At 56.8% G+C, this 26,799-nt stretch overlaps 1 protein-coding gene, 2 long non-coding RNA genes and 1 pseudogene across 3 annotated transcripts in view; 3 read left to right on the forward strand and 1 right to left on the reverse strand.

Moving 5' to 3' along the window:
• Window positions 1-1,878, reverse strand: part of KDM5B (lysine demethylase 5B) — a 76,010-nt gene extending 74,132 nt beyond the window's left edge. The window contains exon 1 of the mRNA XM_032631707.1: window positions 1,489-1,878. Coding sequence (XP_032487598.1) covers window positions 1,489-1,677 — 189 coding nt within the window. The 5' untranslated portion in view covers window positions 1,678-1,878. The remainder of the gene's footprint in view (window positions 1-1,488) is intronic.
• A 768-nt stretch (window positions 1,879-2,646) lies between these two features.
• On the forward strand, window positions 2,647-3,940 carry LOC116753790. The gene is made up of 3 exons (XR_004349872.1): window positions 2,647-3,031; window positions 3,143-3,191; window positions 3,650-3,940. It is a non-coding gene; the product is annotated as an uncharacterized LOC116753790 (long non-coding RNA).
• Window positions 3,941-4,876: 936 nt separating this feature from the next.
• Window positions 4,877-7,730, forward strand: LOC116753779. The gene is made up of 3 exons (XR_004349871.1): window positions 4,877-5,395; window positions 5,858-5,965; window positions 6,226-7,730. It is a non-coding gene; the product is annotated as an uncharacterized LOC116753779 (long non-coding RNA).
• A 2,001-nt stretch (window positions 7,731-9,731) lies between these two features.
• On the forward strand, window positions 9,732-14,161 carry LOC116744372 (annotated as a pseudogene).
• The last annotated feature ends 12,638 nt before the right edge of the window (window positions 14,162-26,799 follow it).

Consider the following 26,799-nt stretch of genomic DNA (forward strand, 5'->3'; position numbering starts at 1 on the left):
CACAATACCAACATGGAGGACAACTCCCCCCCAGGAACCGACTGCACACTTGGGCTACCGAGAACTTGCTCAAGTTGCCTAGTTTCAGAATGGACGCCCATGGATGCGAACGCGGACTATTCACAGTCCCCGTCCCTAACGCTGACACAAAGCTCCGCTGCTACCTGTCCATGCCCTATTCTTCCACAACTAAAACCCTGGCCCCAATCACCGCACAACTTCTGCAGGCCTCTGCGCTCCAACCGACACGCACTTCCCTTGAGCAACGACAATCAACCTTGTCTACTTCTTGAGAGAAAGGCGTCTATTCTCAATCATCTCCCCCATCCTAACTGACCAGTTATTCCCGGAGACAGGTATTTCATCTCCATTTCAAACTAGTCCAAGAAAAACTCCAATATAGAGTCCGCATTTCAGTTCGGGGGGAGGGGGGACTTGGGATCAGACAGACTCAGTCGGGATCTCCCTCGACACAGCTCTCCAGGCTGAGCGGTTACGCACAGAACTCCTCAACTCCAACGTCATTACAAAGAACAAGCCTAAGAAAGAAAGGGGCGGGAGGGGGGGCTTCCTCCGAGGGAGCGGGGGCGGAGCGGGGAGAAGCTTCTCAAACTGTCGGAAAAGCAGTTAAACCTCCGGCCAACGGTCCCGGCCCATCCAACTGCTCAGGCCGCCTCGGCCGGTCCGAAAGGTGGGCACAGCCCAGGGGTCCGGAGTTTGCGGCCGGGGGCTGGGGGAGGGGAAGTGACGGGAGGAGAGGGGAGGGAAGGGGGAGGGGAGGAAAGGAGGAGGGGAGGGGGCAGGGGCCGGCAGGGCTTCTCCGCCGACGTTGCAGCCGTTGGTGACCGTTTCGGGAACACCCACCCTCACGCCCACCCGGGCAGGGGGCTGCGCTGGGGCCTCCGCTCCGGGTCGGGACGCGGGGCGGCCTCCGCCTTCGGGGCTGACACCGCCCGCCGCGTGCAGCTCTCGGGGCGGGGGCCGGGGAGCCTCTGGGCGGCCGCCCCCCGAACCCCACGCTCACGCCCCCTCAGCACGTCCGCTCGGCCCGGCCCGCGGTGCCCCCGTCTGGCTCCGTCGCCCCGCCTAGTCCCCGGCCCGGGGGCCCGCCAGGGGTCCGGGCCGGGGCGGGGGGTCCGGGGCCGGAGGGTGGGGCGCCAGGTGAAGCCGCCCGGGCCGCCGCCGCCTCCACACAAAGGACCAGGGGCTCCGCCGCCATATTGAAAACTTTCCTCCTCGCGACAACTCGCGGGGCGCGCACCCCGCACCCGCGGCGCCCCGCACCCGCCGCACCCGCGCCCGGGGGCCTCCGCGCCAGCCCGCCCTCCGCCCCGCGGGCTCCGGCGCACGGCCGCGACCCCGGTGCCGGTGGTGCTGCCGCCTCTCCGTCCGGATACGAATCCCGGCCGCGCTCCGTCCGCTGTCCCCTCGCCCCGCGCAGAGGCCCAGCCGCCCGCCGGCCGGCCGCGAGCCCCGCTCGAGACTCACCGGCGGCGGCCGCACCTTGCAGATCCCTGTCTGCTCGGCTATGGGCCGAATCTTGTGGATGAAGGCGAAAGGGTCGGCGAACTCCTCCCAGCTGGGCTCGAAGACCGGGCACTCGGGCGGCGGCAGGAACTCGCCCAGCGGGCCGGGGCCGCCGAGGGCCGGCGCGGGGCGTGGGCCAGGGGCCTCCATCCTCGCGGCGCCGCGGACGCGGCTGAGCGACGGTTTTGGCCTCCTCCGGTTCCTTGGCCTTCCTTCTAATCCTTCTCCTACTTCTTCTCCTCCTCTTCTCCTCCTCCTCCTCAGCCTCGGATCCGGTTCCTCAGACTCCGGCTCCTCCGACTCCGACGCCGACGCCGACACCGACCGACGACGCCGCGCCGCGCCAGCCACGCCGTGCGCCTCCGCCGCCACGGCGAGGAAAAGGAGTCCCACCCCACCCCCACCCGGCCCGTGCTGAGCGCCCGCCTCCGGGCCGGGCGGGGCGGCCCCCGGGGGACGGAGCTCGTCCTCACGGTCCAGCCCAGCCGGCAGCCACTGACCACTGACTACGTGCCAGAACCCCTTCCCTCCTTCGGGAAGTTACGGGTCTGAGGGAAAAGCCGGGCCCACGGGTGTACGCTCCGTCCCGTCCCGCCCCGTGGGAAGCGCTGTGGTGGAAGTGCAAGGACACCTGGTCAGAACCCGAGGGGCGCAGGGTGTCGGGGACGGAGGAGGCTTTTCCAGATAGAGGGAAGAGCTTGAAAGTGACAACAGCCTGTAGGTGAGAAAACAACAGTTAGGAGGATAATAAACTAACACTCTGATCACTTCATCTCCTAGGCCCTGTGCCACGGGCTTTCATGATTAATCTTTAATATACACAGCAACCCTACGAGGCAGGTACTCGTTTCCATTTTACAAATAACGACAGAGAGGCATAGGTTGATTAAGAAATTTGCCCAAATTCCTAGGTTAACAAGTGGTGGAGGCTTCACTTATTGGAAGGTAGGGTGTTGCAGGGAAGTGTGGTCCGCGAGCAATACACGGCGAAACTGGATGTGAGAAGAGCGGGAGCCTTGAAATAATCCAGATGAGGAATGATGGGGCCTAAATTAAGGCAGTGGTGCAATTCATTAGGAGGGAGGGATGCAAATGGAGGGCATAAAAGTGACAAGTTGGGAAGGAGCGATTCAGGGGTATAGGTACATGCCTGAGTGGGTGCGGCCACTGGCATCGCTGGGGAAAAAGAAGTCAGTCTGGGGAGGGAGCTCGTGGGTCCACTTCTGGCCATGTTGAGTCTGAGGTGTCTGGTACAGTTGGAGATACCCAACAGGCTCAGCATATAAATCAGAAGGGGAGAGATCAGAAGTGGAGATGTAAATCTGGGAGTGATTAGCCTGAATGAGAGCCCTTCTTTATCTGATGCTTACTGTGTGTAAGACATCCTTGTAAATGCCTTGTGTGTAGTGGTATATTCGCTCCTTGAAGCTTCACTCCCACCCGGCTTGGAAGGCACTGCTATTACCCCCATTTTGCAGAGCAGATCATGAAGGCACTTTAAGAGGTAAGAACAATTTTGACACATGGGTGGGGGTCAGGTAATGTCCTTCCCCAGAAAAGGGGAGAGAACTCAAAAAGTAGGACTTCAACATTAAAAAAGATCTCTTTTATCCAGAGAGCAGCCAAACCCATGGAAGGACTGTTTGCCAGGGCCTCCTTCGTAGGTAGGTGTCAACAGAGTTCTAGCCCTGCTTTTAGATACACCTGGAGGTGTATCATCCTTGAGGATTCTTCGACTAAAAGGCCGGCGAGGGGAGAAAGCTCCTCTTCAGTAAACTCTTAAGTAAACCGAAAGGTCCTTGGAGAAGGCAGGCCTTATTTGTCTAGGGCTTTGGGACCTACCTAAGCCATGACAATGGAGACTGAGGCCAAGGGCAGCTGGCATCCTAGTAGAGAAAAAGTCATCGGTGTAAGAAGGATATGAGATAGCAAGTTAGAATCTAGGTGCAGGGGATAGAGGAGTCGGCTGCAAAAAATGGTTTTAACTTTTCTGAATCTTTCAAATTTTTTCACAGTAAAACGTTGGGGAGAAAAAAATCCTCGTTGTTGCTCTTTGCCGTGGGCGGTCTGTGCTTTAGAGGGTCTCGCTAGACTTGATTTCCTGTCATGTGCTCTTTCCTAGGAGCAACGTTAAGACTATTTTCACACTTAGCATTGGCATCCGCCAAGCCAGGTAGGCATAACTTTGAGGAAAACTCTAGACACGTACGGATTACGACCGTGATGCAGGACAGCGAACCCACGGAAAACTCTCCAGTCCCCAGGTGCCCGCGGGCCGCCCCCGCCCCTCCCGGCCTCGCGTCCCCAACTTCCGGTAGCGACCCCAGCCACGGGATTTCGTGGCTCCAGACTGCGCAGCGGCTGTCGGCTCCCCGCGGACGCGTCGTGACGCTGAGAGAGGGTCGGCCGCCAGGCGGCGAGGGGACCATAGAGTTCCTCCGGAAAAAGGTGCTGCGCCCGCGGCCGCTCCTCCCGCGGGGAGGCGGAGACGCTCCCGGCCCTTTATGATGTGTGTTTACATGCGCGGAGGGATCCCCCCAGCTGACAGCGGCGCCGCGCCGGTCCTTCTTTTTTTAAAGAGCCCGGCCGCGAGCGCTGATTGGCCGGCCGGCGTGGGCGCTGATTGGCCGAACGGCGCGGCGCTTGGGGGCGGGGCACGCGCCTCATTGTCTGCTCCGCGGCCGCAGGGCTCCCCAGTGGCTGTGCTGCGCTCTCGGTCGGAGGTCTGGGTCTCTGGGCAGCTGGCAGCGAGGCAGGGGCGGGCCAGCGTCGCCGCCGGATCCGGGGCCGCGGCCGGTGGGTGGCAGTCCCGGCGGCCGGAGCGTAACCGAGCCCTGTCCGGGTGCCACGTGTCCAGGAACCCCTCCTCACCCGGGACGACACCCCGCCCCGCCGGGCTCCGTCTCCAGCCGCCGCCTGTGTGCGGCCCCGGAGCCTCGCACACGTCCCTGGGGTCTCTATCCTCCTCCTGTCCGCTCAGCCCCCAGGCCTCCCGAACAGCCTGCCCGACCCCACCCGGCCCGCGCCCCTGGCTCTGCATCCTGCACCCCGGGCCGGCCGCCCGGTGATGGGGCGCCCCCGCGTTCCTCCGGGCGCCGCAGACTCGCAAACTCCGGGGCGACCTGGTCCCGCGCCCACCTCCGGACTGGGCTCCGGGAGTGGGGAGGCCGGCTCCCCGGCGGCCGCGAAGGGGGCGGCCCGCGCGGCACGTAGCGCACGTGGAGGGCAGCTCCCGCCCCGAGGCCGCCGCCGCCTCCGGCTGCTTTCCTGGCGCGCGGGGTGGGCGTGCGTCTGCGCTCCGCGCGGCCCCCGGTCTCTGCGAGCGTCCCTTGCACAGCGCTCGTCCCTCCCCAACGCTGCTGGACCTCCTCTCTCCTCTCCTTTCGCCTAATTTCACCGACGCACAGGCCTTTCCTTAGCCTCCTCACAATCCTGCTCGGCCCCTCCCTCTAGTCCACTGTCGTCCTCTCCCACCCCTTTGGGGGCCCGAATGCTTGGTGTCAGATGTCCCCTGTGGAGACAGACCCACAGACCTTGAGATCTCAGGATGAGCTGCCGCCTTGGTGGCCTCCGTGTTTTGCTTTATTTTGTGCACTCCCACGGCGTCTCTCTATTCCTGTTCCTTTAACCAGGCATTTGTCTTTTTCCACTGCCGTCCCTGCCCTCGTGCCCTACACAGGCAAGGGTTTCCACCGGATTGTAAACCGCTGGAGGGAGGGAGTCACGGTCTCCAGCCGGGGACCAGGCACGTGGTAGGAGCTCCACACGTTTGTTGAAGGGGAAGGGAAATGGCCTTTAGTGTCCGTGGCTCTGTCTGGCTGAGGATGGAGTTTTGGACCGGACAAGGAGAAGAATCTGGTTGCCCAGGGTAAGCAGGAAGAGGTCTCACAACAGATCAGTGTGGGGGGGGGCGGGGGGGGCACGCACTGGGATGCGCCCCTGACATTCCCCAGCTCCCCTGCCCTGCTTATTTCCCTGGAAGCAGCAACCCCTCCTGCTCTGCTGGATGTCTCTTTGGTGGGACTTCTGTGCTCCCGGTTCTGCCCCAGCCGCAGCTATGGGGGCTGCCCTTGCAGATCAGCTCCCACGGAGACAAGGGTCTCACCCCTGGGCTTCTGTCTCTGGGAGCATCCTCTCTTCCTCTCCAGTCATGGGACCCCCTTCTCTCTGGCTCAGCCCAAAGGGATCCAGGATCAGGACTTTGGTTTACCTGGGTGTGTGGGTCCCTCCCCAGGGAGGCTCAGTCCTGGTGCCGCCAGCCCTGCCCATAGGGCTGGGGCAGGGTAGCAGCGTTACCCACACTCCCTTCGGGGTGTTCCCTCCCATTCAGGTTGGGCCACTTTGGAGGTTCTGGACTCTGCTGGGAAAAGGTGAGAGGCAGAGAGAAGAACTCAAGTTCCTGTTCACACTGCAGCCGCCACCGTCACCCCTAAGGAAGGTCTCTGGACTGAGGACCCCTCTCAGCATGCTCTAGGGCCTTGGATGCTTGGAATGTTTGAAATTCTCTGCATCCAGGATGAAAGTCTTGCAACAGGAATAAAAGGACTTCTACACTAATTATATCTGAACTTCCCAGAGCACTCCCGAATCCACCGTGCTCGTTTGAAATCCAGTGTTCAACCAAATCCTGTCACATGTCCGGCACAGGGTCTGACACAAAATCCTAACGCTGAGTCCCTTTCTTCTCTCCCCTGGCAGGAAGGGATGCTATCTGCGCACCTAGAGATACTGTGCGACCAGGAATAGGACCACACCAGTGGCTGGGAGTAATTCATAGTCTATGGGACATACCAACCCCGTGAAGTAGATGGGTGATACTGCCGCCATTTTTCAAATGGAGAAACAGACTCAGAAGAGTTTATTAGGCAAAATCACACAGGTAACAACAGAGCTAGGACTGGAATGGGAACACTGGAGCCTGTGATCTTCCCTAAACACCAAGCTGAGGAAAGAGAACATGGAAACCCCATCCCAAATCTGACCACCAGCTGGCCCTGCAGCTGCCAACATGTGTCCATTCTCTCCCCTCTAAGCCACGCTGGTTTCACACTTTCTGGACTGTCATCTATAGTACCTTCACTTACATTCTAACGGTTTCACAAAACAATACTTGCACTTATACAGAGATGCACGTGCCAGTTGAGACTCACGAGGTTGGCTTTGTAACCTATTATGGATTCTGACCCTCAGTTGGAAAAATGCTGCTTGGAGGTTAGTTTTTCCTGTTGTTTGCTAGCTTTCAAGAAGATGTAGCTGCAGTAGTTTCTTCCCACCCACCTCACCTCAAGGTTTGGCCATTGCTCCTTGCCATGTCTTCCCTACATCCTCCAGAACGCTGTCCACATCACATACAAGATCAATCCCTATTGCTTATCTCTTCGGTCTGTTTTGTACTGTTTATTATTCACTTGGCTGCAATCTTCTATTCATTTCCCTCCTACCTCTGCCCACAGTCCTTCAACTCAAGGGGTCACTTTGTGCCCTATCTTTTCAGGTGCCCAGTATAAGACCAGGACCTAGCATAGTCTTCAAGTCTCCCAAGACCTGACTTAGAGCAAAGGCCAAAGACTCAGATGCCTTCAGGGGACAGAAATAAATGAGAGAAACCAGCCAGGTGGACGCTGAAGAAGAGAATGCACATCCGGCTACCGGGGCCATCACTGCTCAGGCCAGGGTGGCGGCAAGTTGCAATTTTCAAGAGAAGCCAGAAGTCTAATTATTTATACAATCTCTCCTAATTTTTAGATGTTCAATCTTCAATCAAATTTCTAAAAAACAGTGTGTGGCCCAACCAGACGTGCTTGTGGTCCGAGTGTGTTCTGGGTGGAGCCACCTCCCTGGAGAGGCTGGTGGGGTGATGAGTTTGCTGATCTTCAGGGAGAACAATGGTTACCAAGGGAGCACCAGAGAGAGACGCTGAGGGATAGAGGTGAGCTCCTGCCCATCTCCCCACCTCCCTGCCGGGGCTCAAGTTCATGCTTCTAGGCTGGAAGGAGAGCTCTAACTTCCAGCAAAGTCTGGAGCCCACACCTGGGACACACCATGGCAACAGGCATAGCATCTCAGACGGCTCACCCCGGTCTGCGCTGCTGCCGAGGGACCTGCCAGGGTTTGTTTAGTATTTATTTTCATTTTACATCCCCTGTGCTTCAATTAAAAAATACCTATTTTCCCCTCTTCCTCCACTGTTTGCCCCCTCTAAGGCCCTCAGAGGAGTGCGAATCAGGTGCCAAGATGCAGAAGTGTTCTCAAAGTGCTGTGCGTCTGTTTAAGAGTCTAAAAGTAAACATTTGGGTGGGGATTTAGCAATAAAGGGAGATGGACGTCCCAAATATGACAGAAAGGAAGGCATTGCTGGTCTCCGTGTTTGAAAAACAGTCATTGTTAGCACAAAAGCGCTGACATTTATTGAGTGCTTGCTGTATGCTGGGCATTTTCCTGTGGATGATTTCTTCTCATCCTCATAAGAACACCTGAGAGTAGCCATCGTTATCTTTAGTTTCTAGATGAGGAACTGGGGCTCAGAGAGACTGAGTCATTTGGCCGAGGTCACACGGCCAGTAAGTTTAACAGAAGCACATTCTGGCCCGAGTCTGAGTCTAAGTCGAGAATCTGAGCTCTTAACCATTGCACACGTATTGCCCTTCTCTGTTGTACTGCCCGGTCCTCCTGGCACTGCTGTGTCCCTGGCACCTAGCACATGTTTGTGGAAGAGGTAGATGACCACTCACCGTATCGCATCATCCCGATAACTAGTGACTTAATACATACTTGTTGAGCTCGCTCTCTGGGCCAGGTACTGTGCGAAGTGCTGTGGATGTGACATCGGATAAAACAAAGGCCGGGCCATCAGCCTAGTGGATAGAGACAGACAGCGACACATGCGAGGAGGATAGCTTCTGGTAGCAAGAAATGCTAAGAAAATAGAATGCGTGGTAGCGCAACGGGAGGACGGGAGAGGTGGCGAGAGGCGACTTTAGCCACGATGACTGGAGGCCAGAGACAGCACGTCTGATCTCTGATGTGGGTATTGGGAGGGGTCGGCTCTCGGAAAGTCTCCGGAGGAAAGTTCTAAGAAGAAGACCAAATGCAAAGCCCTGAGTTGAGAAACACCTTGGTTTGTCCGAGGGATGCCCCCTCCCGCGAGGGGGAGGAGGGGCGGGGAGTGGGGGGGACGGGAGATGGAGTCAAAGAGACAGATGGCCAGTCAGGCAGGACCCAGGAGGCTGTGGTCTGGAGTTCATGAAGGGATATCACTCGGTCTACGATGTAAAAGACCTCTTTGCCGCGTGGAGGGAAGGTTACAGGAGAACACGGGTGGAGAGGAGGGACCAGTTAGGTGGTGGCCGTGGTCCAGGCATCAGGTGATGATGGTGTGGACTCGGGTTGCAGCAGCAGAGATGGAGAGAAAGGGTCGTATTCCGGGTGCATTTTGGAGGAAAAGGTAACAGGACTGAGTAGATTGAACGTGGAGTGTTAAGGAGAGAGAGGCATTGAGGATTTTTCCCATGAGTAGCTGGAAAAATGGTGGTGCTATTTACTGAGATGGGGAAAACTTGGGGAGGAAAAGATTTGGGAAATAGGAAGAGTCTATAATTCTATTTGGCTCTGTTAAAATTGAGATACCTGTAATCCAAAAGGAGGTGGTGAAGAGTCAGGTAATTTGGAGCTCAGGACAGAGGCCAAAGCTAGAGGTAAGATCAGCCCTAGGAGTTCTCAGTGTGTGCGTGTGTGTGTGTGTCTGTGTGTGTGCGCGTGCACGTATATATGAAACGTACGTATATATGAAAGGATATATGTAGATATGCACACACCTTATATGTGTTTGTATGTACACACGTGTATGCACACGCCTGTAATGTACACAGCGCTTAAAGCCACGGGACTGGGTCAGAACCCTGGGACCCTCGACAGTCACTGGCTGGGAAGAGGAGAAGCCAGGGAAAGAACCAGGGAAGGAAGGCCAGGCTGGCGAGCGCTGCACGGGAAGGGTGTCTCAGGGAGGAAGGGGCTGAGTGAGATGCAGGAGGAAATGGCGGCGAAGTGAGACAGATGATGACGACACAGCTTTCCAGGGGTGTTGCTCTTGAGGGCTGCAGAGGGACGGGGCAGGATTTGGAGAGAACATGAATTCAGGGAGGGATTTGCTTTTTGCTTTTTTTACCCACCGGAAGATAGCAGACGTCCTTTTTACAGTGACGGGAATGGTCCAGGAGACCGGGAAAAGTGGCAACGTCGCAGAAGTGAAAAAGGGTAACTGCAAGGGTGACAAAGTCAGAAGGTGAGAGGGAATGAGAGTCGGGAGCCAGCCAACCACCGAGGGCGGGAGGGACGGGGTAGAGGGAGGGCGTGCTGGGGGGCAGTTCCGTGCTTCTCAGGTAAGCACCGCCCACAGGTTAAGTCCTGGCCGGGTGTAGCCCTGATGATGGGACAGGTGGCAGGACACAGAGCAACGTCACAGAGGAGCTCAGCTCAAGGCTGGAGAGCTGGGGGGAGGGGCCCAGTCGCTGTGCGGGTCCTCAGCACCCCAACTCTTCTTTCTCTCTCTCCTGGTCTCCCAGGAGCCTGTCAAACTCAGGGCTCAGCGAGGGTAGCGCTCCCGCTGGTGTGACAGGTAAACCGCACAGGAGGGGCAGAGGGAACAGGGCTGTTCCCTTGAGGGTGAATTCCTCCGGCTATAGTTGTAGAGCCTTTTATTCAGTCAGTATATGTATCCATGTATTTATGTTCTAGAAAAAAGAAGCCTATTTCTGTTACATGTAGTGGTTTGTATCTGAATGACCTATCTGACTTAAGGAAACCAGGTAAGGAAAGTTTAAGCCTTCCTATCATATATAAGTACTGTTTTTGTAACTCTTATCAAAAGGCTAAATGGTTAAGGGAGGGAAGCATGGTAACCTCTACCAAAATATTACACTGGCAGGGAACCATGCAAATGGGGAAATTAGAGAATAGTATAGCCTTGGGGGCATAGAAATTACTACGATTTCTTTCCTTTTGTGTCCTGACTAGGCAGACAAATGACCAAGAGTGGGAGACAAGGTATATCAGAGCCTTTCCTCTGATCATTTAATCAGAAAATCAGCAAAACAGAAAACACATTCTCTCCGGAGAAAAGACAATCAGGAAAACACATTCTCTCCGGAGAAAAGACACTAACAGGGAAAAAGCAGCCCACAAGTGCTTTTGAGTCTGAGCCAGCCTGAATTCCAGCAGCCCACCACTCACAAAAGGATTTTCTTTTTTACTCTGAGTTAACAGAATCATGTTGTTTTTTTGTTGTGGAGCGCGGGCTCAGTAGCTGTGGCGCACGGGCTTAGTTGCTCCGCGGCACGTGGGATCTTCCCGGACCAGGGCTCGAAGCTGTGTCCCCTTCATTGGCAGATGGATTCTTAACCACTGCGCCACCAGGGAAGTCCCAGAATCATGTTCTAATCAAGGTCTGTGAATGAGATTAAGGATTGGGATAAATTAAGGATGCCCTTTACAAGTAAGAAAGGCACCAAATTACTTAGCAACACTTCAAGTTCAGCTATTTTAATAAATTGTTTGACTTTTGTTTAAAAAAGTAGGGGGGCTTCCCTGGTGGGGCAGTGGTTGAGAGTCCGCCTGCCGATGCAGGGTACGTGGGTTCGTGCCCCGGTCCGGGAGGATCCCACATGCCACGGAGCGGCTGGGCCCGTGAGTCATGGCCGCTGAACCTGCACTTCCGGAGCCTGTGCTCCGCAACGGGAGAGGCCGCAACAGTGAGAGGCCCGCGTACTGCAAAAAAAATAAAAATAAAAAAGTAGGGGTGGGTGGTGACCATCTTTCTAAGATAAACGGCCCTCATCACTGAAGGCCCAGCAGGCTGTTATCATTTGAGCAGGGAGAGCCCTGGGGAAGTGGAATCTCCAGACAAACCTACAAAGAGAAGGCAGCAAACGTCCCAGGACAGGTGGCCTCCCGTCTTGAGGCCGGGAAGAAGGCTTAGGTTCCCAGGTCAGGCAGAAAGGCGGGCCTGGGAAGTGAGTTAACCGTAGTGAGATGAAGGCTGGAATAGGGCCGTCGGGAGGGCCAGGCTCCCAGGAGACGGGGAGGTGGAGGCGTGGACCGGGGAGCACCCCCTGCCATCCTGTCGCCCTCCTGCCCTCTTGCTGTAGGAGCTGCTATGCAGGCTTCCGTCGGGCGCTGCTGTGTCACCTTGGTGGGCGGTGGGTTCCTGTGGCTCTCATTCACTCTGAAAGTCCCCAGGGAAATTGAAGACGACCAGAACAGGATGGCTATTGAAGCCCAAGTAGCAACGTTGCTCTCACTGTGGGGATTAAGGGTGTGTGGTGGGTGTGGACAGGTAGAGTCTCGGAAATGCCCTGTACCTCTCACTGGAGAGCAGGAGACTCCGAGGGGGTGGGTGCGGAGCTGGCCGGACCCACTGGCCCACAGAGAAGCTGCACTCCCCCCCATATCTGTTAAGGCAAGGAAGACAACAAATACTGCTTGAGCCCTGGGTACTCTGGCCAGTGGTCAGACATCCTGAGAATGTGCTGGGCTTGCTCTGGGGAGACTGACCCGCTATTTCCCTGGAAAGGCTCATGGGAAACCAGTAGAGGTTAAACCCTGTTCTTTTTATGAAAGGAGGACCAGGAGTTGACTCTGCCCAGGCCGCAGGAGGGCCGTTATAGGAGAAGGAAGGATCTGGAGCCACTAGCAGACCGGCAGAATCTCACCTTCAAATATTTGGAAAAAATCCAGCAGAGAAAGAAGAGTGCATTCCGAGGAGGGGAATGGGCTCCCCAGGGGGGAAGAAGCATCAGGAGAAGAAGGGGCTCAGAGGGAAGAAGGGGGGAAGGCGGGGGGCATCGGGCCCGGCAGACAGTCCTCTCCCTGCCAAGGCCTTTGTGTGGAGGGGGAAGGAGGGAAGAGGTAACGTGGCCGCTCCAGGAGGGTGGGATCACGGCGTGAGAGAACCCTGGGGGGCGAGGGGGCCTTCGGGCCACGTGTCCAGTTCACCCAGTGTTAAGCTCAGGGGTACAGGGACCCGCTGGAGGCCACATAGTCAGTGGCAGAGCTGAGACAATAGTCTTGGACTCCTGACTCCCAGGAGAAGGGCTTTTTCTAGTAGATCTTCTTTAAAGGAGAGCTTTGGGAAGATGAGCTGGGTAAAATCAAAAGGAATGATAATGACTATAAAAATAGCTAATATTGGCAGTTCCCTGGCGGTCCAGTGGTTAGGACCCGGCGCGTTCACTGCCGAGGGCACAGATTTGATCCCTGGTGGGGGAACTAAGATTCCACAAGCGGAGTGGCACAGACAAAAATTTAAAAAAAAAACTAATATTTATTGAGTACTTAAACCACGTGCCACGCAATTCCAGTTCAAAGAAGCCTCAGGGGCCCGTGGGGACGCAGCACCCCAGCTCCGGCACCTGGTGACTTGTTAAAATGCAGACTCTGCTTCACGAGATTCCGCGTCTAATAAGCTTCCAAACGGGGCGATGTTGCTGGACTACCGCCCACGCTTTGCGGAGCGAGGATCTGAACATGCCCCCTGGGGTGGGAAATAGCCAAGCAGCGAGGGCGGGACGAGCATCTGCTGGTGCCGCAGGGCATCCACCCGGCCTGCCTGCACGCTGACCGCGCTGCTGGCCGCCCCAGCGTGGCTGACGGTCGGCACCTGCTCGAGGCCCCGGTCGGACCGCAGCGGCCTCCCGTACACGCTGCTGCCCACCGGGCGGGCGCTGGCCTGGCCTGGCTCAGGGAGGCCGGCCTCCGCATTTCCAGCCTCTTCGGCCCACAGGTCTCGGCGGGGCGGCGCCGATTCCTGCCCCGCCGGAGGCCCATTCCCCCGAGGGCGGCGTCGGGGCGGGGCCTCTCGCCGGGAGCCCTACTCCCAGCGGACGACGGACCACGCCTTCCTCTTGAGCTGAGCAGCGAAGCTCTCGGAGTACTTCCTGCTGCTGGAGGACGGCACCTTGTGCGCCCCCAACTTCATCACCACGTTCAGTGGAAAGCGGACACCCTGGGGTCCCAGCCCTGGTCGCTCCTGGAGTTCTCCAACCTGGGCTTCCAGGGCAGGCTCTTCCGCAGCGGGGACCCCCGGTGCTGGCCCACTTCCTCCTCCTCTTCTACGGGGAGAAGCCCCTCGCCAGGCTCCTCCCTCACTTCCGCACCCTCCTGGCCCAGAAGGACCCGATCCTCTGCAGACCGTTCCTGTTCTACCACCGAGTCCCCTACCATTCGCCGAACGACACAGCCAGAAGGCCTCGGGCATGCAGAAAAAGAGCCCCTAAGCCCCTGACAACCCACCAGGAGCCGTGTTCACAGACATGAAGGTTTTTGAGGTCCATTTCCCCTGGCAGGCCTACAGTCTGGACGAGTCCTTTTGGACCCACAGCGCAGGGAACCACCTGACTGTCATCCTGAACCACCCAGCGGACCTGAGGAGGGTGCAGGTACTGCCGGGCACCATCGTGGATGGCAAGCACGCCCTGGAGAAGGGGCAGGTGGAGCTGGGCTACGAGCCCGAGGGGACACCGCAGCGCTGCACCAGCCTCGCCTTGCTGGGCCACCTCCTGGAAGGGCAGCCGGATCAGGAGGTAGTTCCACAGAGCGTGGGGCACGAGGTGGGCTGCGTGAGGCCGGTGGCGAACGCTAACCAGGTGGGTGGGCTCAGCATCAGGCACATCTACCTCTGGGAGGAACATGCCAGGGACATGGGGGCAGCTCAGGAGGAAGATAACTCAGTAAGGCGAAGAAAACTTAGAATCTTGCAGCTCTGTCATTCTAGCCTATCTGAGTGACCCGGGGGTGGGGTGGGGATGCCAGGGAATGAGGGGCAGAGAGGGAAGACGTGGTCATGCTTCTGGTGCCGCCGAGATGTTAGACCTGTTCCTTCCCTCTCCTACCCAAACAAGCGACTCTTATAGGTTGTCTTTTTCTGGGCTGGATATAGCTTAGCCCGGTTTGGGACAAGGCCTTGGTCATTCCCAGAATCTATCCCTGGGATGCTGAGATCAGCACAAATACAGGGTGTTGGTGTGTGTGTTTGCACATAGTTAGAGGCCAGGGGTGAGGGGTAGCAGGAGGGGAAATCACGGCCAGGCCCTGGAATGTACATCATAAGAAGCCAAGGAAGGGCCTCTCATCAGAAGTCGAACTCTCTGAGGCTCTGGAATGCAGCAGATGGACGCGTACCAATAAAACTAAGCCCCTGACTCTGTCCTTTTAAGCTGTTCCGTGGCGCCAATCTAGTTCCCTTCTTCCCTCACAAACGAACTCGGGCACAAATAGCTTATAACCGAAGCTTCACTTTCTCCTCCGCATTCTGCATTCTGGCTTCTGCATCCCGGCGCTGCTGAAACTCCTATCTGTAAAGACAAAAATAGTCAAAAACCTAGTGGCATTTTTGTTTTCAGATCTCACTCCCTTCACTCTCTGGAGCAGGTACACAGTACAAATCAGTCTTCTTCCCTGACTTCTGGGCTTCATCCATTCATCAGAATGACTGAATCCCCACTGTGTGCCAGGGACAAAAAAAGCTCCTCTTGGGCTTAAGAAGTACAGGGTCCTTGGGGGAGTACAGACCTGTGTTGAAACTTTATTGGGAGCTTAGGAAAGGCTTTTTGGAAGACGTGTAAGCCTAGACCTGCCAGATAATTGGAGAAGATAGCCAGGTGATGAGGAAAGAAGGTCAGGGAAATTTTCCAGTAAAAGAAACAGCATGTAGAGAAGTGGGCCAGAGGTGAGAAGAAACCTGGCTCATTTGGGGAAAAAAAATCATTTAGTGGGGCTGGCGATGGAGGGCAAGCTGGAGTAGTGGTGGGACAGAAGATGAGGCCACAGGACTAAGAAAAGACCTGCTTACAAAGGACCATGGACAGTTCAGTGGGGGAAAGAATAGTCTTTTCAACAAGTGGTGGTGGAACAGCTGAATACCCATGTACAAAAGAAGGAAGTGTGACTCCTACCTCACATTGTATTCAAAGTGAACTCGGAATGGATCACAGACCTAGTTGTAAGAGCTAAAAGCTATAAAACGCTTAGAAGAAAACACAGGTGTAAATCGTTGTGACCTTGGATTAGGCAGTAGATTATTAAGTATGACACCAAAAGCACAAGTCATCAAAGAATAGATAAATTGGACTTCATCAAAATTAAAAAATTTTGTGGTTCATAGCACACTATCAATGAAGTGAAAAGACAACCCACAGAATGGAAGAAAATATTTGCAAATCATATGTCTGATGAGAGACTGGTATCCAGAATATATAAAGAAAGCTTACACACAATAATAGACAAATAACCCAATTAAAAATGGGCAAAGGATCTGAATAGACATGTCTCCAAAGAAGATACAAAAATGGCCAATAAGCAGGTGAAAAGACACTCATCATTAGTCATTAGGGAAATGCAAATCAAAACCACAGTGAAATACCACTTCACACCCACTAGGACAGCTATTTAAAAAACAGAAAATAAGGGCTTCCCGGGTGGCACAGTGATTAAGAATCCACCTGCCAACGCAGGGAACACGGGTTCAAGCCCTGGTCCAGGAAGATCCCACATGCTGTGGAGCAACTAAGCCCGTGCGCCACAACTACTGAGCCTGCGAGCCACAACTACTGAGCCCACGTGCCACAACTATTGAAGCCCGTGCACCTAGAGCCCATGCTCTGCAACAAGAGAAGCCACCGCAATGAGAAACTCGTGCACCGCAGTGAAGAGTAGCCACTGCTCGCCGCAACTAGAGAAAGCCCGCGCACAGCAACGAAGACCCAATGCAGCCAAAATAAATAAATTAAATAAATAAATAAATAAATAACAGAAAATAAGTGTTGGTGAGGTGTGGAGAAGTTGGAGCCTTATACATGGTGGTGGGGTTGTAAAATGGGGCAGCCACTTTGGAAGACCACTGAACAATCCTCAAAATGTTAGATAGAGTTACCAGATGATCCAGCAATTCCACTCCTAGGTCTGTAGGAATGAAAAGGAATGAAAAAATGAGAACATATATCCACACAAAGACTTACAAATGAATGGTCATGGCAGCATTATAATAACCAACATGTGGAAACAATCCACATGTCCAGCAACTGATGGTTGCATAAACAAAATGTGGTATATCAGATGATGAAAATGGAATACTACTCAGCTACAAAAAGGAATGGAATACTGATACACGCTACAACATGCACAAACCTTCAAAACACTGGGCTACGTGAAAGAAATCAGTCACGAAAGGTCACATAGTATATGATTCCACTTGTGTGAAATGTTCACAATAAGCAAGTCCAAAGGGACTCGTACGGGGGTGATGAAAATGCTCTAAAATTGATTGTGGTAATGGTTGCACTCTGTGAATATACTACAAACTATTGAATTGTATACTTCAAGAAGAGTGAATTTTAGGGTATGTGAATTATATCTCAATAAGGCAGCTAGTTGTTTAAAAGCCGTAGAAGCAAATGAAAGGGTTTAGAATACCCTGGTGGCAACAAAGAATCACGGAGCAGTTCTGAGCAGGAGAGCGGAGTGACTGTTCGTGCTTTGGGGGGTCACCCCAGGCATCCCGGTGGGGCAGCCAGGGGGTCAGGATAGGCAGCCGATGAGAACTTGGCTCGGGACAGGCACTCCCTCCCCTTCCTCCTTCCAGCCCTCAGCTTTCTTCTCACCAATCAATCATAAACTAACCTGTTTTTCCACCTACCTCTCTGACTAGTCGTGGTCTCCATCTCCACCATCCCTAAATGTGGGAAAATTCCGAGGGCTTTCACTCTGTCTGTATCTTCTTTCTTTGATGACTTTCAATCACGGTCAGAGCCTTATCTGAATGAACTTTGAGGCACCACCCACGTTGACATCACCCTCTGGGGTGTCCAATCTGAGCCTCTGAGTCCCGTATCCAGCTGATGACGACACTCTCCACTTGGGTTTAACTGTCACCTCAGCCCAGCACGTCTGACACCAAATTCTTTAACTTGTATGTGTTTCTGGCAATGGTTACCTTACATACATAAACTCAAAATCCTAAAACAGTGCTTTGAAAAAATGGTCTATGAACGACTTGCATCAGAATCCCCTGGAATTGCTTATTTAAAATGCTTTTACCCAACCTCGCTCGTTCTCCCATCAAAGTGCTTCAACTGCCGTAAGCTCCTACTTTCCCATCCACCCCAGTCTAGGCCTGCCGCTTAGGCTCATGTCCAGACTTTTCCTGACTGACCACTACATGTCAGGCCCCGGGCACAGGGACAGAGTAAAAGCCTGTGGACTCTGGCCTTGAAGAGCTTCTAGTCCAGAGAGAGAGACAAGTGAAATACTTTATTAAAGGGGCAGAGAAGAGACTTCCCTGGTGGCACAGTGGTTAAGAATCCGCCTGCCAATGAGGGAACACAGGTTGGAGCCCTGGTCCGGGAAGATCCCACATGCCGCAGAGCAACTAAGCCCGTGCGCCACAACTAGTGAGCCTGCGCTCTAGAGCCCACGAGCCACAACTACTGAGCCCGCGTGCTGCAACTACTGAAGCCCGCGTGCTGCAACTACTGAAGCCCGTGTGCTGCAACTACTGAGCCCGCGTGCTGCAACTACTGAAGCCCACATGCCTAGAGCCCGTGCTCCACTCAGGCTCTTTTCTTCTCCTGGGCTTTGCAATCCCCTGATGGCCTCCTGACTCTCTTTTCATTGAGGCTTCTGTTAATTTTCACCGCAAGCTCCCCGCTTCTTGGGGATCTTGGTCGTTAGGTGGGGCTCCGGTGCGGGTGGGGAGGAATGAAAGTTCCCACCAGGCCCCCACGCCCTCCGAGTGGTCCCTCAGCAGCCCGTCGGGCTCCCCTCAGGTCAGTCCTTGCTGACCTTTTCCCTCCCTCCACGCCTGCCACATCCTCTGCTTTGCGTCCTCATGGATTGCCTCCGTGTCTTGGGAGCTGGGCTCCTGCTCCCAAGTGCTGGCCCGGCAGGACAGGACCTGGCTTCCTGGTGAGACTGGGGAGGCCTGGACACCCATCACCAGGGAGCTGGGGAGAGCCCACTGCCTCCATTCCCCCACGCCGGCCCCAGTCCAGGACCCAGCGGCAACCCTTTGCTTCCAGCTTTTCATTCATCCAAACCTTCACTGAGTACCCAAGGGGTGCCAGGCACCTGTGCAAACTTTCCCCTCTCCTGAAGCCTTGGGCTCTATCCACGGGTTAACCAGCCTCAATGGAAAACCCGGACGGAGGCTTTGTTGTCACCAAACCTGGGTTTTGGTCCCAGCTCCACTTCCGAGCTGAGAGATCTTAAAACGTTGTTAACCCCTCGGAGCCGTCTCCCCACTCTAACCGAGGATTCCACCCGCCGCACAGCGTTGGCACGAGGGTTAAAGGGAATCAAACATGAGAGGCAGGTGCCAGACCCCCAGGTGCATCAGCTTGTCTGCCCGTTCACTCTGGGTGCCGAGGCTCAGCATGTAGAGCCCCCAGCCCTCCCCCCACCCCCACGGAGGAGGACCCCAGGCCTCCACTCACTCCCAGGCAGTGTCTGGGGGGCTCCTACTACAGGTCTGAGCTCCTTCCCTCCCTCCTGGGAGCCCCCGCAGGCCCGGGCAGGTAGGGGTTTCCACTGCGTTGCCTGCCTGACCCCAGGTGGGCGGGGAGGGGCAGACTTCCCACCAGAAGGCCTCAGGGCGCGCACCTCCTCTTTCTGGTTGGGCTGCTTTAGGATCTGGTTGGATCCCTGGAAGCAGTACCGTCACCCAGAGGGCTGACAGACAGGGCAGCCAGGGCTCCCTGCTCCTGGGGCACTGGGGCAGCTCCCTTGCAGGGCAGGAGCACGGGGCGGGGTCTGGACCTCTGTGATCCCAAATGGTCTCATCTGTAGGACGAAGACATTCAGGGCTGCTGAGGGAGAAAGTGAAGGCGGCACGTGTGAGGGGTCAGTCTCAAGAGACACACCGCGTCAGGTCACACTACCGTTAGCCCCGTCAGCCAACCTCCAGGCTTTCCCTCCCCTCCCTGCCAACCTAGGAGCAGGGCCTGTCCTGGCTGGAAGTCAGTTTCCGCACCTGAGAGACAGGAATGCCACTTCCCCGAGGAGCTGAAACCTCGAGGGACGCAATCACTGCCTGCCGAGGTGCTGGACGGCCTGACACGCAGGCAGTGATGGATCCGTTTCCCTTAGAGTCCGTCGGTGTCCTCTGGGCTCCTTCCCACCCGCACGCTGGCCCTGTCAGGCCAGGGTCGGTTCAGGTGACTCTGATCCTGGCCCACAAGGCACTGACGCAGTGGGAAGGGCGCGGCCCGGCGCCCACGTGGGGCCCCTGCGAGGCCGCGTCCGAGGCAGGGACCCTCTTCTTGGCTTCAAGGAGTGAGCCCCGCCCTTTCTTGGCCTGTAACTGTTGGTGGCCATAGGGACGCTGGGACCGGAGGCAGGTCCAGAGTGTTGGGAGGAGGACACAGGGACTTGCAGGGCAGTCAGGTCTGTAACCTCGGGGAGTCAGGAACACTTGCCACGCGGCTTGCAGGATCTTAGTTCCCCGACCAGGGATCAAACCTGGGCCCTCGGCAGTGAGAGCACTGACTGCGTCCTAACCACCGGACTCTGTCAGGGAACTCCCGGGAACACTTTTCTCTTTGTTTTATTAAAGCTCTATCTTGCTTGGGCTGTGTGTGTCACTGAGGAAAGTTTTTCTAAAAAGGTGTGCCCTGACCTGGTCCCGTCGCGCAGGCCCCTCGTGGTCTGGGGCCCCGGGAGCAGCGCTTGTCCCCCAGCTCAGCTCTCTCAACACCAGAGCCTGGACGCCACGCCAGGTGAGCCCCAGTGACCCTGACGCCAGGCCCTCCAGGCCGCTCCCCGTGTGCTCCTGAGAGAACCTGGCAGAAGGGCAGAGCGTCAGGCCCCCACCTGCTGGGTCGGACAGTTGTTGGGCGGTGGGACCAGCAGTCTGTATGGACAAGCCCTCCAGGAGATTCTGATCCAGGCGAAAGAACCCTCAGGGAGGCACAAAGTTTTAAAGCTGGATAATGAAGAAGCACGTCTTCTCTAGGATGAGAAGGAGGGACGGCTTCCCCACAGCCGCCGGCAAGCCCTCGGCGGGCAGCAGGGGGTCTGCAAACACAGCCACCGCAGTGCCCCAGCCTGGACGCGGAGGGCACCCCTCCCATCAAGCGTGGCCGTCATTCCCCTTCGGTATTAGCTTGCTGGGCTGTGGTCACGAAGCGCCACAAACCGGGTGGCTTACACAACAGAAACTCATTGTCTGACAGTTCTGGGGGCCGGAATTCCAAGGTCGAGGGGTTGTCAGGCCTCTTTCCTAGGATCTGGTGAGGGGGCGCGCATAACTCCAATCTTCACGGACCTTCTCCTTTGTACGTGTCTGTGTCCAAACTCCCCCTTACATATGGACACCAGTCAGGTCGGATTCGGGGTCCACCCTCCTCCAGTTACATCCGCAGAGACCCTACTTCCAGTGACGTTCAGGTCCTGAGGAACTGAGGGTTAGGACCTCAGCATGCGGTTTGGCCGCGGGGAGGGGGGATGGTGTTCGGCGTGTAACACGTCCCGCTGAACCTGGGCCTTGGGCCTGGGTCCTTCGAGTCCCCCTGGTTTCCGTGCACCCCCTGGAAGCGGCCGTCCGTGAACAAAGTGTCCCCCTGCTGGGGGGGGGGGGGCCCTGGACCCAGAGGCTTGGCAGAGGGAGGGAGGCCCAGGCCACGCCACGGTCCAGCCACCTTAGTGGAGGTGGCCCCGCCCACCCTACCTGGGGAGCAGGGGGGCGGCGGGCCACCTCCACAAGCCCTGCCCGCTCACACAGTCCTGAGCGAATACGCGGTGGTGGTTGCCCGGCACCAGATTTGGGGTGGCTCGTCACAAAGCGTGAGACGAGTGCCACAAGCCTCAGGCCCGGAGCCTGGTCGCTAACGCGCATTCCTTCTGTCGGAGGCCCTTCTGCCAGGAACCAGCGCCGGCCCATCACTCCGATGAAGCACTCGGGTCTCACTGCTGGCGGAGTGGCTGGGAATGAGGACAGAGCTCTGCCTGTACCTAATGAATGGCCCCTCTGACCTACGTCCAAGCTGCTGGGAGCTCGGGGGCGGGCGGCGTGTCTGGTAGTGAGAGCGCGAGCGGGAGGGGCCGGGAGCCACTTCGTGCCATGAGCCCGGACGCTCGGGGCCAGTCGCGCCGCTCCGGACACTGAGCACGGCTGGTGAGAGGCCTTGGCTGCACAAATCGGGATAATTAACCAGACAGCAAGTGTCTTCAAAAGCGCTTAATTTGGGGGAAAGGAAGAGCTACAGGGACGCACGAAGAAGGGAGTCCTTCAAATCAGAACAGAGGCTCACCGATGGAAGGTGACCACTCAGATCAGTCCCGGGGGTTGGGGGCGGGCTTCTGCTGACGGACACGCTGACAACAGCTAACACCGGGGACACTCGAGGTGCCCCAGGTGCTGTTCTAGGCATTTAATCCTCCTCCCGGCCCTCGGCCGCGGGTCCTACTGTTTCGGTCTCAGTTTATAGATGGGAAACTGAGGCCCAGCGACTGGACAGGGGCCACACACGGTTCTTGAACAGCAAAGCTGGGACTCACATCTGGCCAGTCCGGCTTCAGAGTCTGTGCTCTCAAGCACGAGTAACACTGCTGGGTTCCCACGTGGCCCCTCACACCTCTGCAGAGCCTTAAACGCAAGTAGATGTGACTTGTGCTCAGGGCTAATAAAATCCACACCGAGGGGCCCGGCCACCAGGGGTGGGGCCTCTTGCCCCCGAGCTGCTCTCTAGAAGAAGATGGCCAAATGGGCCAGGGTCTGCCGCCTCCCCGCTAGTTGCTGCTGCATGAAATCCTGCGTGGGACTCGCCTGCTGCCCTTCTGATGGCAGGAAAGCCGCCCTTCCCGGGAGAGGCCAGCAGTGGCCTGGACTTGCTGGGAAGAACCGCAGACGAGCCCTCCTTCAACTTCTCCCCCATTGCCTGGGTTCTGCATCCTCGTCCAGAGAGACACAGGGGTGTCCTCAGCTGGAGATCTAGTCCACACCCCTCAGTTTACAGAGAAGGAGAGACCCGAGGAAAGAATTCCTCCTCCCAGCGGCACACTCACCGGGCTTTCTTCCCGAGGACTGGGGTGCAGAGAGGAGGAAACCCCAGGGGGGCCCACAACGCCCCTCCGCTGGGTCCTGCCGGGTCCTTCTGGCCAGGTTTTAGGCCACCAGCTGCATCTCCCTGGGCGATGAGCTGGCCTCACGGTGAGGTGGGGCTGAGGTGTCAGGGACACAGGGAGGACCAACTTTTATGACCGCCCCTTGAACCTTAACCCCTGCACTCCTGAGGTCTCAGGTGGGGTCACTGCCCTTCTCTGCCTATAGCCGAGCACCACAGCTCCCCCTCACCTCGCCCCGAGACCTTTCACCTGGCTCCGAGCTGGCCACGTGCCTCGTGGGATGCACCCACACAGGGACCCTGGTGGCGCAGTGGTTAAGAATCCACCTGCCAATGCAGGGGACACGGGTTTGAGCCCTGGTCCGGGAAGATTCCCACATGCCGTGGAGCAACTAAGCCCGCGAGCCACAGCTACTGAGCCCACGAGCCACAACTACTGAGCCCGCGTGCCACAACTACTGAAGCCCGTGCTCCGCGACAAGAGAAGCCACCGCAATGAGAAGCCCGCGCGCCGCAAAGAAGAGTAGCCCCCGCTCGCCGCAACTAGGCCCCACCTCCAGGGCCCTCATTCCTGACCAGGGGGGCTCCTGTCTGGGCAGGGGTCCCTCTCCCGTGAACCGCCTGATCCGTAGTTTCACCTTTTTTCACCACTCTGCCCTGCTCCTCCAGGGACAGCTGGGTGTAGTTCTAAGATGTTAGGCTGTGCCCTCTGCCTCATTCCTTCCAATCGGCCTGGTCAACTCCTATGCAGCCTTGAAAACCCATTCAGTCAACCCCACAGGGACTGTCTGCCCAGGTTCACAGTCACATTGTACTGTGGCCTGTTCACAGAGTTTCCTCCCCTTTGTTTCTTCCCTCCTAAGCTTAGACTCCACAGCATGTGTCACAGCCCCTGTGCCAGGGACCCCTTGGTAGTGGCTGTGTTGAGGCCCCAGGGTTCGGGGGGTGGGGCCACGTGGACTGCTTGAGGAGCTGACGTCATGGGTCCTGAGGATGCCGGGGGGGGGGGGGTGTCGTCTCGCTGCAGGTGTTTCTTTCCCTCCCCCCAGAAGATCGAAAGTCTTGAAGACTGTCTGACTTGTGTCTTGCGTTCATGTGAATAAAGAGAATGAATTCTTCTCCCAGGAAGTCCAACTTCCCACCTTCAGATGCACCTGTCCAGGCACCCAGCTGTCACCACGTCTTTGAGCCTCGTACTCCGCACCAGAACACATCCTGTGCTCTAGCCGTCCGTGGCTCTCCTCTTGTGGCTGGGCGTCTCTCCCGCTGTGGACAGCCGCACCCCGACCGTCCCCTCTGTCCTTCCACACTCCCCACAGCTGACCTCGCCCTGACCTCAGGCTCCAGAGCAGCCCCTGGGCACCTCGAGCTGAACGAGCTACTAGGGGCTGGACCGCGCTCCTGAAGTCCTGGCCCCAGCACCTCAGAATGTGACCGTTTGGAGACAGGACCTTTAAAGAGGTGACGAGGACAAAGTGAGGTCATCGGGTGAGCCCTGTATGACTGGTGTCCTTACAGAAGAGAGAATTAGGACGTAGGCACAGAGGGAAGACGCAGGAGGAAGACGGCTGTCTGTGAAGCGAGAAGAAAGGCCTCAGAAGAATCCAACCCTGCTGACACCTTGATGGTGGACGTCCAGCCCCCAGAACCGTGTGAAAATTAACTTCTGTGGTTGAAGGCTCCCAGCCTGTGGGACTCTGTTATGGCAGCCTCAGGGGAGTCATACAATGTCCAGAGCTGAATCCGTCTCCAAATCCAGATGGAACCACATGGCAGGGACAGCATCGCGCGAGGGCCGAGGCAGGAATCTAAAGTCAACCGCGCTCCACTCCACGTGACACGTCATCTGGCCACCAAGTGCCGTGACCCCAGCCCCTCCCTCCCCCACCTCACTGCTCCGAGTGAAGCCTATTCACCACCTTGGTCACTACAGCTGCCTCTGTCCCTTCACTGCCCGTGCGCGGAGACCTGCCCACCCCGAAAGCTCCCCTCCTGCAAACACCAAGCCATCCTTTGATGTCAGCACTATTGACATTTGGGGGAGGGATCATTCTTGTGGTGGGGACCTGTCCTGTGCTCTGTAGGGTGTAGAGCAGCGCCCCTGGACTCTACCTACCACATGCCCCAGTGTGACAACCTAAAACATCTCGTGGCTTCACCGCAGGCTGAGAACCACTGTCCTGAGGACAGGTTCTTCCCAAGTGCGGCACCTGAAGATTTCACACAGGAGGAAGTTAAACTCCTTTGTTCCCCACTGGTTCCCCGTAGCGTCTAGAAAAATCCACGGCACGGAGAAATGCTCGATAAATATTTGAGAAAGAAATGCAAAGCCAAGGGCATCCAGCTCTGTAAGCTTTTCTCTAGCTGCCTCTTTCTCCACCTCGAGTTTCAGCTACAAACGACTCAGTATCACCTGAACATAAGTGTGCCCACATTTCCCACAACTTTTCCTACACCCGCCTCTGCCACCTTCAGCACCCGGCTCCCGGAAGCCTCCCCTGGGCTGGGCCGGGGCCCCCCGTGCCCTCCAGGCTCATCCACACAGTTCTCATGCAATTCGCCGGAGCTCTAAGGATGGACAGAGCCAGCAGGTTCTCACATCGCAGCTGTCCCCGGGGAGGAGGCGGGGAAATGAGACTAGGAAGACTGTTAAAAGCTTCACAAAGGAACAGTTCCACTCGGGAGCCTGTCTTTCAGCTTATACGTGCGGAAACCTGTTAACGCGTCCGACAGAAGACAAACTTACCCCTGAGAGGGGTCAGATCTAAAGGCTCTGGTCTCGGGCACCCGGGCACAGCTCAGGAGCAGAGCCAGCCTGAAACTGGGCACCACAGAGGGGAACTGCCACCCGCCCCATCCATAGGGTCTCCGAGCGCAGGAATTTTCGCTTTTGCTTGGGCTACGGGCCAGGTGCTCTAGCCTTCCCGCAGGTATGGGGCTAATTCCCTGTCGTCTTCTGCCCTGTGCCATCAGCAGGAGAACCGCCAACTTCCCCCGGGGGCCGGGTCAGGGGAGGTGGTGGTGCCTGCAGGAAGCCTCCTGGGTTCGGACCTCTGCTGTGGCCAGGACCGCGGTCCTACAGCTCCAACCGCAGCCCAGTAACGGCAGCTCTGAGAAAATCCCAGCCGCACCGGGGCAGCAGTCACTTCACGCTCACACGTTAGGCAGAGCACCTACTGGCTTCAGGTATCTCCAGTTCGGGCCACAACTCTGAAGGCAACGCTTTCTCCTTCCGTCCTCACCCTGCCAAGGGCTCCCTACTTTGAAAGGAACCCGGGCAAGGCTCTCCCTGGGGACCGAAGGACTTGGCTCCAGCTGGGTCTTGGAGGTGGGGTCCAGCACAGATTTAACAAAGATCCTCCCTGCTTATTTAAAAACTTCGAAAAGGATGGGAGGTGGGAAAAGAGCATGACTCACATCTATTCCAGTTTAGGGCCACGAGAGAAGGAGACGGCAGCTGGGACTTTATCCAGGTGAGTCACGCGGCTTGCTCTGCCCACCAGTGACTGACTCACTATCTGGTACGGGACCGCGGCGGGGGCTGGGGGGGGGCTCGGCGCAGGGTGACGTGTCCGACCCTCCCTGGCCTTTCCTCCTTCCTATTGCCTAGGCTCCTGTGTGATGAGGGGTGGTCGCTCTCATTGGTGCTTTGAACAAACAGAAGGACTGCTAACATTGATATGTAGGAATTCATGTGCCCAGCAAGGGAAAAAGCAGAGAAAGGAAGAGAGGAAAGAGAATGTCGGCTGTTGGTGTCCAGGTAAGATTCCAGCAGAGCAGGCTGGATGGACCCACCCAACATAGACCCAGATCCTTGACGCGTCCCCGGGGAAGGTTTCTCTGACCACCCCCCTTTCCTCTTGTTCCTTAACTGCCCCTCCAATCCCAGCCCCCAGAGTCCTAGAGGAACCGGGAGGTTAAAAGATTCTTAAGTAGAAAGTTAACAGCTCTAGGGGCTTCCCTGGTGCCACAGTGGTTAAGAATCCGCCTGCCAAGGCATGGGACAAGGGTTCGAGCCCTGATCCGGGAAGATCCCACATGCTGTGGAGCAACTAAGCCCGTGCGCCACAACTACTGAGCCTGCGCTCTAGAGCCCGCGAGCCACAGCTACCGAGCCCACACGCCACAACTACTGAAGCCCACGCACCTAGAGCACGTGCTCCAC

Source organism: Phocoena sinus, chromosome 1, assembly GCF_008692025.1.
Source record: "Phocoena sinus isolate mPhoSin1 chromosome 1, mPhoSin1.pri, whole genome shotgun sequence".
Taxonomy (NCBI): Eukaryota; Metazoa; Chordata; class Mammalia; order Artiodactyla; family Phocoenidae; genus Phocoena; species Phocoena sinus.